General features: G+C 45.3%; 1 protein-coding gene across 2 annotated transcripts in view; it reads left to right on the top strand.

Annotated features, from left to right (window-relative positions):
• Nucleotides 1–15,551, top strand: part of LOC106594841 (testican-2) — a 108,287-nt gene that overhangs the window by 35,581 nt on the left and 57,155 nt on the right. For both annotated transcript variants that reach the window (XM_045687504.1, XM_045687501.1), the window contains exon 3: nt 522–567. In XM_045687504.1, the coding sequence (XP_045543460.1) occupies nt 522–567 (46 nt within the window). The remainder of the gene's footprint in view (nt 1–521; nt 568–15,551) is intronic.

Below are 15,551 nucleotides of genomic sequence, written 5' to 3' on the forward strand. Positions count from 1 at the left end.
GTAGGATAAGGCCAACCCAGTCGTAACAAACATATTCCTGTGGGTCCTCATCAACACACACACACACACACACACACACACACACACACACACACACACACACACACACACACACACACACACACACACACACACACACACACACACACGGGTCAGTAGAAGTGTATACTATGGGAGATGTAGTATTTTTATCATAATTCTAACCCTCAAACGCCCCCAGAGACCAGTCTAAAAGATAGTTTCTGTGTTTCCCAAATGGCATCCTATTCCCAACATAGTGCACTACTATTATATCGCATTATAAAGGGAAGTAGTGAACGATAATGAAGAATAGGGTGCCATTTGGTACACACTCTCATTCTGAGAGTGTATATTCCCTGTGTGACAGGGAAGCTAAAATCACCACTTACAGAGAGTGAGATGTCTGTGATCTTCTGTTTTGTTCTTGGATATGTTGTTGTTCTTTACACTACACTCTGGACCTCTGCAGTGACACTACTCTGATTCTCATGTCTCTCTAGGATGATTACATCAGGACTGTGGAGAAAACCCCAGGCTCTGATGAAAGTAAGTTAGACATTATTATGACATAATTTCCTTTGTCTTCATGTTATCAAAACACTTTTTTAAATGAAAAGTAATGTACACTACAGATGATGTAAAAATGGGTTCCTGGATTGAGTGTGTGAAAAAGAGCCATGGAGTCACCATTTTGTTAAGCAACATACGGAAGAAATAAAACAAGGGAGGGACTACCTAGACTGTTCCAACAAGAAACAGTTCAAAAACATTTTGCTACGCTGTGCCCTAATGAACATGGCCCTGATCTGATGGAACGTTGCTGGGATTCTGGGAGGAGACGTGGAGACTGAGGGTCCGTCCCAAATGGTATCCTCTTCTCTATATCAGGGTTCCCCAACTGGCAGTACACAGGTTATATCATTTGTACCTCTTCCTACCCTCAAGTTTAATGAGAAAAAAAACTTTTTATAAAATCTGGTTTTGGTTGTTGTTGTTGGATTTTCATTGTTGGACATAAAAAACTGTAAAAACACTCAGAATACAGCTCCAAGTGATTTTAATTTAGGAAATCTGTTCCCAAGTATTCCTATGCGTAAATAGAGAGACATATACCAATGTAATCAAGGTTTGAAATGATTCTGTTTTTGTCAAATGCTATATCTGTTTGTGCTACTTGCGGTCAATGTGCCGTGTGCAAATGATTTATAATTATGTTCCGGCCCTCTGACCATCCACTCAAGACGAAATTGTCCCGTGGCTAAATGTACTGTAGTTGGGGACCCCTATGGGCCCTGGTCAAAAGTAGTGCACTACATAGGGAATAGGCTCCCACTTGGCTCCCACTACATAGGCAATAGGTTTGCATTTGGGATGCAGAATGTTGATGATACATGAGGGACTGGCTCTTCTTAGCATGGAGAGGATGGAGAGCCGGTTGGATAATTGTTTTTGCTTCAGCTGAGGCTCAGCTCAGTGAATTCCCACAGGACTACCCCTACTGAACACCCTGGGTTCTGCTGCTCTGCTGCTGCTGGCTGTGACAAACACCAATCACTTCAATACAGGACATCAACTGTGCAATGAACAGAAAGCTATAGCTATTATTGTATAGATATCCCTATTAGCTATAGGAAATTAACAATGAACAGAAAGCTATAGATATTATTGTATAGATATCCCTATTAGCTATAGGAAATGAACAATGAACAGAAAGCTATAGATATTATTGTATAGATATCCCTATTAGCTATAGGAAATGAACAATGAACAGAAAGCTATAGATATTATTGTATAGATATCCCTATTAGCTATAGGAAATGAACAATGAACAGAAAGCTATAGCTATTATTGTATAGATTTCCCTATTAGCTATAGTAAAATCGAAAGCTTATATTATTGTATAGATATCCCTATTAGCTATAGGAAATGAACAATGAACAGAAAGCTATAGCTATTATTGTATAGATTTCCCTATTAGCTATAGGAAATGAACAATGAACAGAAAGCTATAGCTATTATTGTATAGATATCCCTATTAGCTATAGGAAATGAACAATGAACAGAAAGCTATAGCTATTATTGTATAGATATCCCTATTAGCTATAGGAAATGAACAATGAACAGAAAGCTATAGATATTATTGTATAGATATCCCTATTAGCTATAGGAAATGAACAGAAAGCTATAGCTATTATTGTATAGATATCCCTATTAGCTATAGGAAATGAACAATGAACAGAAAGCTATAGCTATTATTGTATAGATATCCCTATTAGCTATAGGAAATGAACAATGAACAGAAAGCTATAGCTATTATTGTATAAGGACTACCTAGACTGTTCCAATAAGAAACAGTTCAAAAACCTTATTAGATATAGGAAGTTAACAATGAACAGAAAGCTATAGATATTATTGTATAGATTTCCCTATTAGATATAGGAAATGAACAATGAACAGAAAGAAAATAAGCATGTACACTTGTATTTCTAAAAAAAAGCTTGTCCTTTGAAAAGAGCTTCCTGAGCTGTAAGGTGAGGAGGAAGAGCAGGGTAAGTCAAACTGTACTGTAGCGATCTACCCTGGCTATATTGAAACAGACAACAGCACAGAATGGCGAGGTCCATACTGTCCCCTAGCTGTGTGGACCATCTCATTCCAATTCCTTACTGACTGTGATCGATGCAAGGACATTATAGCCTAGCTTTCTCTTAATGGTTATTATCATTATCGCTGTCGCTGTATTTTCTTATTGAATGACAGACAGAACACAGGTTTAGAAATGTCCTTTCTCCTCGCAGGTTCCAGCGCCTTAAAGCTCATCTAATCCGCTTTATGTTTCCATAGAAACTCAGCGCGTTGATACGTAGAGGGACTCGTTTCTGACGCTGATTTGCAGCTCGCTCACGCTCTCTCCTGTATTTATGAGACGCCTCTCTTCCAGAACCCATCCCCCCCTCTCCTCCCAAGCAGGCTTTAGAAAGAGAGAGAGACAGACTGAGAGACAGACTGAGAGACAGACTGAGAGACAGACTGAGAGACAGACTGAGAGACAGACTGAGAGACAGACTGAGAGACAGAGAGACATAGAGAGAGCAGGAGATAAGAGAGAGCAGAAGGAGAGAGAGAGAGCAGAAGGAGAGAGAGAGCAGAAGGAGAGAGAGAGAGCAGGAGTTAAGAGAGAGCAGAAGGAGAGAAGAGAGAGCAGAAGGAGAGAGAGAGAGCAGAAGGAGAGAAGAGAGAGCAGAAGGAGAGAAGAGAGAGCAGAAGGAGAGAAGAGAGAGCAGAAGGAGATAAGAGAGAGCAGAAGGAGATAAGAGAGAGCAGAAGGAGATAAGAGAGAGCAGAAGGAGAGAAGAGAGAGCAGAAGGAGAGAGAGAGAGCAGAAGGAGATAAGAGAGAGCAGAAGGAGAGAGAGAGAGCAGAAGGAGATAAGAGAGAGCAGAAGGAGAGAGAGAGCGCAGAAGGAGATAAGAGAGAGCAGAAGGAGAGAGAGAGCGCAGAAGGAGAGACAGAGAGATCGCTGAGCGCCGGGCGGCAGCTTAAAACCCTGAAATTAGTCCTCTGTGTTTATAATACTTCCAAATCCAGCTCAGAGAAGAAATCAAATGAAATCCAAACAGGACAGCTTTAACCTGTATTAAGAGCTGCTGCGGCTGTACCCTGCCATCTCTCCCAGCACACTGTTTACGTCCCGTAGACTTGGTCTGTGTCTCAAATGGCATCCTATTCCCTATTTATTACAAGTATTGCACTATATAGGGAATAGGGTGCCATAGTAGTACACTATATAGGGAATAGGGTGCCATAGTAGTGCAGTCTATATAGAATAGGTTGCCATTTAGGAGACACACAGAATCTCCTCAGAGCTTATTCATTACACTGACTCAAATGAAAAGATGTTGTAAACAGCAACAACACTGCTGCTTTGTAGGGATGTTCTCTGCTTCAGGGATATTTACATCATGACTAAAACATTCTGTACTGAGAATGAACCCCCAGAATCTGACAGAATTAGGCCCCATGACAAGCTGGCTTTACCATCAACCATTTTGTTTTCTTTCACATTTATTTTCCGTGGTGATGATGTAATGCACATCAGTTGACGTGGTGATGATGTAATGCACATCAGTTGACGTGGTGATGATGTAATGCACATCAGTTGACGTGGTGATGATGTAATGCACATCAGTTGACGTGGTGATGATGTAATGCTCATCAGTTGACGTGGTGATGATGTAATGCACATCAGTTGACGTGGTGATGATGTAATGCACATCAGTTGACTTGGTGATGATGTAATGCACATCAGTTGACGTGGTGATGATGTAATGCTCATCAGTTGACTTGGTGATGATGTAATGCACATCAGTTGACGTGGTGATGATGTAATGCTCATCAGTTGACGTGGTGATGATGTAATGCACATCAGTTGACGTGGTGATGATGTAATGCTCATCAGTTGACGTGGTGATGATGTAATGCACATCAGTTGACGTGGTGATGATGTAATGCACATCAGTTGAAGTGGTGATGATGTAATGCACATCAGTTGACGTGGTGATGATGTAATGCTCATCAGTTGACGTGGTGATGATGTAATGCACATCAGTTGACGTGGTGATGATGTAATGCTCATCAGTTGACGTGGTGATGATGTAATGCTCATCAGTTGACGTGGTGATGATGTAATGCTCATCAGTTGACGTGGTGATGATGTAATGCTCATCAGTTGACGTGGTGATGATGTAATGCACATCAGTTGACGTGGTGATGATGTAATGCTCATCAGTTGACTTGGTGATGATGTAATGCACATCAGTTGACGTGGTGATGATGTAATGCTCATCAGTTGACGTGGTGATGATGTAATGCTCATCAGTTGGCGTGGTGATGATGTAATGCTCATCAGTTGACGTGGTGATGATGTAATGCACATCAGTTGACGTGGTGATGATGTAATGCTCATCAGTTGACGTGGTGATGATGTAATGCACATCAGTTGACGTGGTGATGATGTAATGCTCATCAGTTGGCGTGGTGATGATGTAATGCACATCAGTTGACGTGGTGATGATGTAATGCACATCAGTTGACGTGGTGATGATGTAATGCTCATCAGTTGACGTGGTGATGATGTAATGCTCATCAGTTGGCGTGCTTCAGCTAGGCTACTGCGTATTGGACAAGAAACAGCCTGTTAATGATCTATAATTGGTCTAGAGGGAAATTACTGCAGAATAAAGGCAGCTAAATTATTTTCGGATTACGTTCTTACTCTTCCTAAAAGCCTCAGACAAGAGAACTCATAATTTAAGTGAGTTACTTTCAACTGGGGCTACAATTACTGTCAAATTAGAGGGTTATTTCATATTGTTAAAACATAATTGGAGGCCCCATGTTAAATCAGGAAGCACCTTTTAGAATGTTTAAGCATCCCAAATGAACCCTATTGTAACGGCCGTCGTAGGAAGTGGACCAAAATGCAGCGGTTACATGAATGCTCATATTTATTTTATTACGAACACTACACAAAAAACAACAAAACAAAAAAAATGAACGACAGCTAAGAGTTCTGCAGGCTAAACATAGCAGTGCACGAATACAACTTCCCACAAAGGGACAGGTGAAAACAGGCTACATAAGTATGACTCTCAATCAGCAACAACGATGTACAGCTGTTCCTGATTGAGAGCCATACCAGGCCAACACAAAGAAATACACAACATAGATAGAACCTAGAATACGACACATAGAACATAACCCAAAAACCCCGGAATACTCTAACCAAATACCCCTCTACATAAACACACACCCCGAACCACATAAAACAAATACCCCCCTGCCACGTCCTGACCAAACTACAATAACAAATGACCCCTTTACTTGTCAGAACGTGACACCTATCTTCTATATAGTGCACAACTGTTGACCGGGCCCCATAGGGTTCTGGTCTAAAGTAGTGCGCTACGTAGTGAACAGGGCGTCATTTGGAATGCACACCAAATCAACCTCTACACAACAGTTGTTAATGCTATCTGTGCAACATGAAGGGGCTATCTATATTAAACACAAATATAATGCAACATGCAACAATTTCAACGATTTTACTTGAGTTATGGTTCATATAAGGAAATCAGTCAATTTAAATGAATTCATTAGGCCCCAGTCTATGGATTTCACATGACCAGGCAGGGGCGCAGCTATGGGTGGGCCTGGGAGGGCATAGGCCCACCCAATCAGAATGAGTTTTTGCCCCACAAAAAGGGCTTTATCACAGACAGAAATGCTCCTCAGTTTCATCAGCTGCCCGGGTGGCTGGTCTCAGATGTTCCCGCAGGTGAAGAAGCCGGATGTGGAGGTCCTGGGCTGTGGTTACACATGGTCTGTGGTTGTGAGGCCGGTTGGACGTACTGCCAAATTCTCTAAAACGACGTTGGAGGCGGCTTATGGTAGAGAAATTAACATTAAATTATTGCACCTTGTATATTGTGTGACAAAACTGCACATTTTAGAGTGGCCTTTTATTGTCCCCAGCACAAGGTGCACCTGTGTAATGATCAAGCTGTTTAATTTGCTTCTTGATATGCCACACCTGTCAGGTGGATGGATTATCTTGGCAAAGGAGAAATGCTCACTAACAGGGATGTAAACATTTGAGAGAAATGAGCTTTTTATTTCAGCTCGTGGAACATAGTATCAACACTTAACATGCTGCGTTTATATTTTTGTTCGGTGTAGTTAGTCAGTAGAGTAAATGACAGGTTAAACCAGTCTTTTTCTCAAGGCAGATCAAGGAGCCAATACGTTCAACATTTGTTCAAAGCTACAGTGTAGCGTTCCAAGGTGGAAAATGGTAGCTTCTCTCTCGTAATGTGCTGCTAGCTTTCTGTCCCTTCCAAGACACTGTAATGACCCTCAGACAGCCTTCAGGCAGGCAACAGCGCCGACATCTAAATCACAGCACTTTAAAAGGCTGGGGGTGGGGGGGTGGGGTCTTTTGTAATATCCAAGAGTACAGCAGTGTTCCACCTACATTACCAGACATTGCATTTCAACTGTCTTGTTCAATTTGTGATGAAGAGGAGCCCCGAATCAATTTAGCTCTGTAGAATCGCTCCCACAGGGGGGTGGCTAGCTGGGATGAATTAATGATATTGAAATGAAAGTTAGCGCCCAAGTAGCTACAGGGACTTTTGTAAGCCTTTTTGATGGTGGGGGGGGGCTTACATTAGCTATTCCCTCTGTTATAGAAACAGATGTCAGGGATTGTCCTTCACTCATCTTTACTCCTCTGAGGCAAAGTGAATGCCTTTTAAGTGAGGCAGAGTGGGTGTGGTGCTTGGATGCATCCCAAATGGAACCCTATTCCCTGTATAGCCCTATGGGCCCTGGTCAAAAGTAGTGCACTATAAAAGGAATAGGGTGCCATTTGGTATGCAGTTATAGCGTGATACAACAGACCCCCTACTCTGACCTCTCAATAGAAACATAACACGTTCATCTTCAGAGCTTTCCCACTGGGTACACATTGGTCGAATCAACGTTGTTTCCACGTCATTTCAATGAAATGAACCAACGTGGAATAGACGTCTGTGCCCAGTGGGGTTTGCTAATTGGCTACGGTGTCAAATCTGAATGTCATTTTCCTTAAAGCACATCTTGTTAAATGGTCCACACCTCTAGTTTATCACCCACACCTCCAGTTAATCACCCACACCTCCAGTTAATCACCCACACCTCTAGTTTATCACCCACTCTCTAGTTTATAACCCACACCTCTAGTTTATCACCCACACCTCTAGTTTATCACCCACACCTCCAGTTAATCACCCACACCTCCAGTTAATCACCCACTCCTCTAGTTTATCACCCACACCTCCAGTTAATCACCCACTCCTCTAGTTTATCACCCACACCTCTAGTTTATCACCCACACCTCTAGTTTATCACCCACACCTCCAGTTAATCACCCACACCTCCAGTTAATCACCCACTCCTCTAGTTTATCACCCACACCTCTAGTTTATCACCCACACCTCCAGTTAATCACCCACTCCTCTAGTTTATCACCCACACCTCCAGTTAATCACCCACTCCTCTAGTTTATCACCCACACCTCCAGTTAATCACCCACTCCTCTAGTTTATCACCCACACCTCTAGTTTATCACCCACACCTCTAGTTTATCACCCACACCTCTAGTTTATCACCCACACCTCCAGTTAATCACCCACTCCTCTAGTTTATCACCCACACCTCCAGTTAATCACCCACACCTCTAGTTTATCACCCACACCTCCAGTTTATCACCCACACCTCCAGTATATCACCCACACCTCCAGTATATCACCCACATCTCAAGTTTATCACCCACACCTCCAGTTTATCACCCACACCTCAAGTTTATCACCCACACCTCCAGTATATCACCCACACCTCCAGTATATCACCCACACCTCAGTTTATCACCCACACCTCCAGTATATCACCCACACCTCTAGTTTATCACCCACACCTCCAGTATATCACCCACACCTCCAGTATATCACCCATACCTCTAGTTTATCACCCACACCTCCAGTTAATCACCCACTCCTCTAGTTTATCACCCACACCTCCAGTTAATCACCCACACCTCTAGTTTATCACCCACACCTCCAGTATATCACCCACACCTCTAGTTTATCACCCACACCTCCAGTTAATCACCCACACCTCTAGTTTATCACCCACACCTCCAGTTAATCACCCACTCCTCTAGTTTATCACCCACACCTCCAGTTAATCACCCACACCTCTAGTTTATCACCCACACCTCCAGTATATCACCCACACCTCCAGTATATCACCCACACCTCCAGTATATCACCCACACCTCTAGTTTATCACCCACACCTCTAGTTTATCACCCACACCTCCAGTATATCACCCACACCACCAGTATATCACCCACACCTCCAGTATATCACCCACACCTCAGTTTATCACCCACACCTCCAGTATATCACCCACACCTCTAGTTTATCACCCACACCTCCAGTATATCACCCACACCTCCAGTATATCACCCATACCTCTAGTTTATTACCCACACCTCCAGTTAATCACCCACACCTCCAGTATATCACCCACACCTCTAGTTTATCACTCACACCTCCAGTATATCACCCACACCTCTAGTTTATCACCCACACCTCCAGTATATCACCCACACCTCCAGTATATCACCCATACCTCTAGTTTATCACCCACACCTCCAGTTAATCGCCCACACCTCTAGTTTATCACCCACACCTCCAGTATATCACCCACACCTCTAGTTTATCACCCACACCTCCAGTATATCACCCACACCTCTAGTTTATCACCCACACCTCCAGTATATCACCCACACCTCTTGTTTATCACCCACACCTCCAGTATATCACCCACACCTCTAGTTTATCACCCACACCTCTAGTTTCTCACCCACACCTCCAGTATATCACCCACACCTCTAGTTTATCACCCACACCTCCAGTATATCACCCACATCTCAAGTTTATCACCCACACCTCCAGTTTATCACCCACATCTCAAGTTTATCACCCACACCTCCAGTTAATCACCCACACCTCCAGTATATCACCCACATCTCCAGTTTATCACCCACACCTCCAGTTTATAACCCACACCTCCAGTATATCACCCACACCTCTAGTTTATCACCCACACCTCCAGTATATCACCCACACCTCCAGTTTATCACCCACACCTCCAGTTTATCACCCACATCTCCAGTTTATCACCCACATCTCCAGTTTATCACCCACATCTTCATACACTATAAAGAAACACACCAGTACAGTAGAACCAGTACAGTACAGTAGCACCAGTACAGTACAGTAGCACCAGTACCATAGAACCAGTACAGTACAGCAGCACTAGTATAGTAGAACCAGTACAGTAGCACCAGTACAGTACACTAGCACCAGTACAGTAGCACCAATAAAGTAGCTCCACTACAGTACAGTAGCACCAGTACAGTAGCTACAGTACAGTACAGTAGCAACAGTACAGTAGCACCACTATAGTAGCAACAGTACAGTAGCAACAGTACAGTACAATAGCAACAGCACAGTAGCACCACTACGGTAGCACCAGAACAGTACAGTAGCACCAGTACAGTAGCACCACTATAGTAGCACCAGTACAGTAGCACCACTATAGTAGCAACAGTACAGTAGCAACAGTACAGTACAATAGCAACAGTACAGTAGCACCACTACGGTAGCACCAGAACAGTACAGTAGCACCAGTACAGTAGCACCACTATAGTAGCACCAGTACAGTAGCACCGCTATAGTAGCAACAATACAGTAGCACCACTACAGTAGCACCAGTACAGTACAGTAGCACCAGTACAGTAGCACCAGTACAGTACAGTAGCACCAGTACAGTAGCACCAGTACAGTACAGTAGCACCAGTACAGTAGCAACAGATGTCACTCAACATATTCCTTCTGTCCATCGCTCAGTTGATTTCCTATAGCTAACTGATAATGATTTTGTAATGATAATGGCGCTGTAACGATAATGATACTGTAATGATCATGACGCTGGGACGATAATGATGTTGTAATGATAATGATTTTGTAACGATAATGATGCTGTAACGATAATGATGTTGTAATGATAATGATTTTGTAACGATAATTATGCTGTAATGATAATGTCGTTGTAACGATAATGATGCTGGGATGATAATGATGTTGGGATGATAATGATGTTGTAATGACAATGATTCTGTGACGATAATGACGCAGCAACGATAATGATGCTGTAATGATAATGATTTTTTAATGATCATGATGTTCCAATGATACTGACGTTGTAATGATAATGAGGCTGTAATGATACTGAAATGATAATGATGTATTATTGTGGCATACACCAGATAGGTCCAGTGAAAGGTCTTCTTTTACAGGGTCAGCCTTAGTAGTACGGCGCCCCTGGAGCCAATTAGGAGCTTGGGTATTCCAACCAGAAAACGTTCTGTTACGGGCGCAATGCTCTAACCACTAGGCTACCTGCCACCCTTTATACCTCTGGTTTCCCTCCTTACTTGTGATGCTCTATTCACAGCCCTCTCTCTCCTGTACTGTAACCCTCTCTCTCCTGTACTGTAGCCCTCTCTCTCCTGTACTGTAGCCCTCTCTCTCCTGTACTGTAGCCCTCTCTCCTGTACTGTAACCCTCTCTCTCCTGTACTGTAGCCCTCTCTCTCCTGTACTGTAACCCTCTCTCTCCTGTACTGTAACCCTCTCTCTCCTGTACTGTAGCCCTCTCTCTCCTGTACTGTAACCCTCTCTCTCCTGTACTGTAGCCCTCTCTCTCCTGTACTGTAACCCTCTCTCTCCTGTACTGTAACCCTCTCTCTCCTGTACTGTAACCCTCTCTCTCCTGTACTGTAGCCCTCTCTCCTGTACTGTAGCTCTCTCTCCTGTACTGTAGCTCTCTCTCCTGTACAGTAACCCTCTCTCTCCTGTACTGTAACCCTCTCTCTCCTGTACTGTAGCCCTCTCTCTCCTGTACTGTAACCCTCTCTCTCCTGTACTGTAGCCCTCTCTCTCCTGTACTCTAACCCTCTTTCTCCTGCACTGTAGCCCTCTCTCTCCTGTACTGTAGCCCTCTCTCTCCTGTACTGTAACCCTCTCTCTCCTGTACTGTAGCCCTCTCTCCTGTACTGTAGCTCTCTCTCCTGTACTGTAACCCTCTCTCTCCTGTACTGTAGCCCTCTCTCCTGTACTGTAGCTCTCTCTCCTGTACTGTAGCCCTCTCTCTCCTGTACTGTAGCCCCCTCTCTCCTGTACTGTAGCCCCTCTCTCCTGTACTGTAGCCCCCTCTCTCCTGTACTGTAGCTCTCTCTCCTGTACTGTAGCCCCCTCTCTCCTGTACTGTAACCCTCTCTCTCCTGTACTGTAGCCCTCTCTCTCCTGTACTGTAGCTCTCTCTCCTGTACTGTAACCCTCTCTCTCCTGTACTGTAACCCTCTCTCTCCTGTACTGTAACCCTCTCTCTCCTGTACTGTAACCCTCTCTCTCCTGTACTGTAACCCTCTCTCTCCTGTACTGTAACCCTCTCTCTCCTGTACTGTAACCCTCTCTCTCCTGTACTGTAACCCTCTCTCTCCTGTACTGTAACCCTCTCTCTCCTGTACTGTAACCCTCTCTCTCCTGTACTGTAACCCTCTCTCTCCTGTACTGTAACCCTCTCTCTCCTGTACTATAGCTCTCTCTCTCTCCTGTACTGTAACCCTCTCTCTCCTGTACTGTAGCCCCCTCTCTCCTGTACTGTAGCTCTCTCTCTCCTGTACTGTAACCCTCTTTCTCCTGTACTGTAGCCCTCTCTCTCCTGTACTGTAACCCTCTCTCTCCTGTACTGTAACCCTCTCTCTCCTGTACTGTAGCCCTCTCTCTCCTGTACTGTAACCCTCTCTCCTGTACTGTAGCCCTCTCTCTCCTGTACTGTAGCCCTCTCTCTCCTGTACTGTAACCCTTTCTCTCCTGTACTGTAACCCTCTCTCTCCTGTACTGTAACCCTCTCTCCTGTACTGTAACCCTCTCTCCTGTACTGTAACCCTCTCTCCTGTACTGTAGCCCTCTCTACTGTACTGTAACCCTCTCTCTCCTGTACTGTAACCCTCTTTCTCCTGTACTGTAGCTCTCTCTCCTGTACTGTAGCTCTCTCTCCTGTACTGTAACCCTCTCTCTCCTTCCCTGTGGCTCAGTTGGTAGAGCATGGTGTTTGCAACGCCAGCATGGTGTGTGCAACGCCAGGGTTGTGGGTTCGATTCCCACGGGGGGCCAGTCCCCCCAAAAAAATGCCTGAAATGAAATGAATGCATTCACTATTGTAAGTCGCTCTGGGTAAGAGCGTCTGCTAAATGACTCAAATGTAAATGTAAAATGTAACCCTCTCTCTCCTGTACTGTAGCTCTCTCTCCTGTACTGTAGCCCCCTCTCTCCTGTACTGTAACCCTCTCTCTCCTGTACTGTAGCCCTCTCTCCTGTACTGTAGCTCTCTCTCCTGTACTGTAACCCTCTCTCTCCTGTACTGTAACCCTCTCTCTCCTGTACTGTAGCCCTCTCTCTCCTGTACTGTAACCCTCTCTCTCCTGTACTGTAGCCCTCTCTCTCCTGTACTGTAACCCTCTCTCCTGTACTGTAACCCTTTCTCCTGTACTGTAACCCTCTCTCTCCTGTACTGTAGCCCTCTCTCTCCTGTACTGTAACCCTCTCTCTCCTGTACTGTAGCCCTCTCTCTCCTGTACTCTAACCCTCTTTCTCCTGCACTGTAGCCCTCTCTCTCCTGTACTGTAGCCCTCTCTCTCCTGTACTGTAACCCTCTCTCTCCTGTACTGTAGCCCTCTCTCCTGTACTGTAGCTCTCTCTCCTGTACTGTAACCCTCTCTCTCCTGTACTGTAGCCCTCTCTCCTGTACTGTAGCTCTCTCTCCTGTACTGTAACCCTCTCTCTCCTGTACTGTAGCTCTCTCTCCTGTACTGTAGCCCTCTCTCTCCTGTACTGTAGCGCTCTCTCTCCTGTACTGTAGCCCCCTCTCTCCTGTACTGTAGCCCCCTCTCTCCTGTACTGTAGCCCCCTCTCTCCTGTACTGTAGCTCTCTCTCCTGTACTGTAGCCCCCTCTCTCCTGTACTGTAACCCTCTCTCTCCTGTACTGTAGCCCTCTCTCTCCTGTACTGTAGCTCTCTCTCCTGTACTGTAACCCTCTCTCTCCTGTACTGTAACCCTCTCTCTCCTGTACTGTAACCCTCTCTCTCCTGTACTGTAACCCTCTCTCTCCTGTACTGTAACCCTCTCTCTCCTGTACTGTAACCCTCTCTCTCCTGTACTTTAGCCCTCTCTCCTGTACTGTAACCCTCTCTCTCCTGTACTATAGCTCTCTCTCTCTCCTGTACTGTAGCCCCCTCTCTCCTGTACTGTAGCTCTCTCTCTCCTGTACTGTAACCCTCTTTCTCCTGTACTGTAGCCCTCTCTCTCCTGTACTGTAACCCTCTCTCTCCTGTACTGTAACCCTCTCTCTCCTGTACTGTAGCCCTCTCTCTCCTGTACTGTAACCCTTTCTCTCCTGTACTGTAACCCTCTCTCTCCTGTACTGTAACCCTTTCTCTCCTGTACTGTAACCCTCTCTCTCCTGTACTGTAACCCTCTCTCCTGTACTGTAACCCTCTCTCCTGTACTGTAACCCTCTCTCCTGTACTGTAGCCCTCTCTACTGTACTGTAACCCTCTCTCTCCTGTACTGTAACCCTCTTTCTCCTGTACTGTAGCTCTCTCTCCTGTACTGTAGCTCTCTCTCCTGTACTGTAACCCTCTCTCTCCTTCCCTGTGGCTCAGTTGGTAGAGCATGGTGTTTGCAACGCCAGCATGGTGTGTGCAACGCCAGGGTTGTGGGTTCGATTCCCACGGGGGGCCAGTCCCCCCAAAAAAATGCCTGAAATGAAATGAATGCATTCACTATTGTAAGTCGCTCTGGGTAAGAGCGTCTGCTAAATGACTCAAATGTAAATGTAAAATGTAACCCTCTCTCTCCTGTACTGTAACCCTCTCTCTCCTGTACTGTAACCCTCTCTCTCCTGTACTGTAGCCCCCTCTCTCCTGTACTGTAGCCCTCTCTCTCCTGTACTGTAGCCCCCTCTCTCCTGTACTGTAGCCCTCTCTCTCCTGTACTGTAGCCCCCTCTCTCCTGTACTGTAGCCCTCTCTCTCCTGTACTGTAGCCCCCTCTCTCCTGTACTGTAACCCTCTCTCTCCTGTACTGTAGCCCCCTCTCTCCTGTACTGTAGCCCTCTCTCTCCTGTACTGTAGCCCCCTCTCTCCTGTACTGTAGCCCTCTCTCTCCTGTACTGTAGCCCTCTCTCTCCTGTACTGTAGCCCTCTCTCTCCTGTACTGTAGCCCTCTCTCTCCTGTACTGTAACCCTCTCTCCTGTACTGTAGCCCTCTCTCTCCTGTACTGTAGCCCTCTCTCCTGTACTGTAACCCTCTCTCTCCTGTACTGTAACCCTCTCTCTCCTGTACTGTAACCCTCTCTCTCCTGTACTGTAACCCTCTCTCTCCTGTACTGTAGCCCTCTCTCCTGTACTGTAGCTCTCTCTCTTGTACTGTAGCCCCCTCTCTCCTGTACTGTAGCCCTCTCTCTCCTGTACTGTAACCCTCTCTCTCCTGTACTGTAGCCCTCTCTCCTGTACTGTAGCTCTCTCTCTTGTACTGTAGCCCCCTCTCTCCTGTACTGTAGCTCTCTCTCCTGTACTGTAACCCTCTCTCTCCTGTTCTGTAACCCTCTCTCTCCTGTACTGTAACCCTCTCTCCTGTACTGTAACCCTCTCTCTCCTGTACTGTAGCCCTCTCTCTCCTGTACTGTAACCCTCTCTCTCCTGTACTGTAGCCCTCTCTCCTGTACTGTAACCCTCTCTCTCCTGTACTGTAACCCTCTCTCCTGTACTGTAGCTCTCTCTCCTGTACTGTAACCCTC

This window comes from Salmo salar, chromosome ssa01, assembly GCF_905237065.1.
Source record: "Salmo salar chromosome ssa01, Ssal_v3.1, whole genome shotgun sequence".
Classification (NCBI taxonomy): domain Eukaryota; kingdom Metazoa; phylum Chordata; class Actinopteri; order Salmoniformes; family Salmonidae; genus Salmo; species Salmo salar.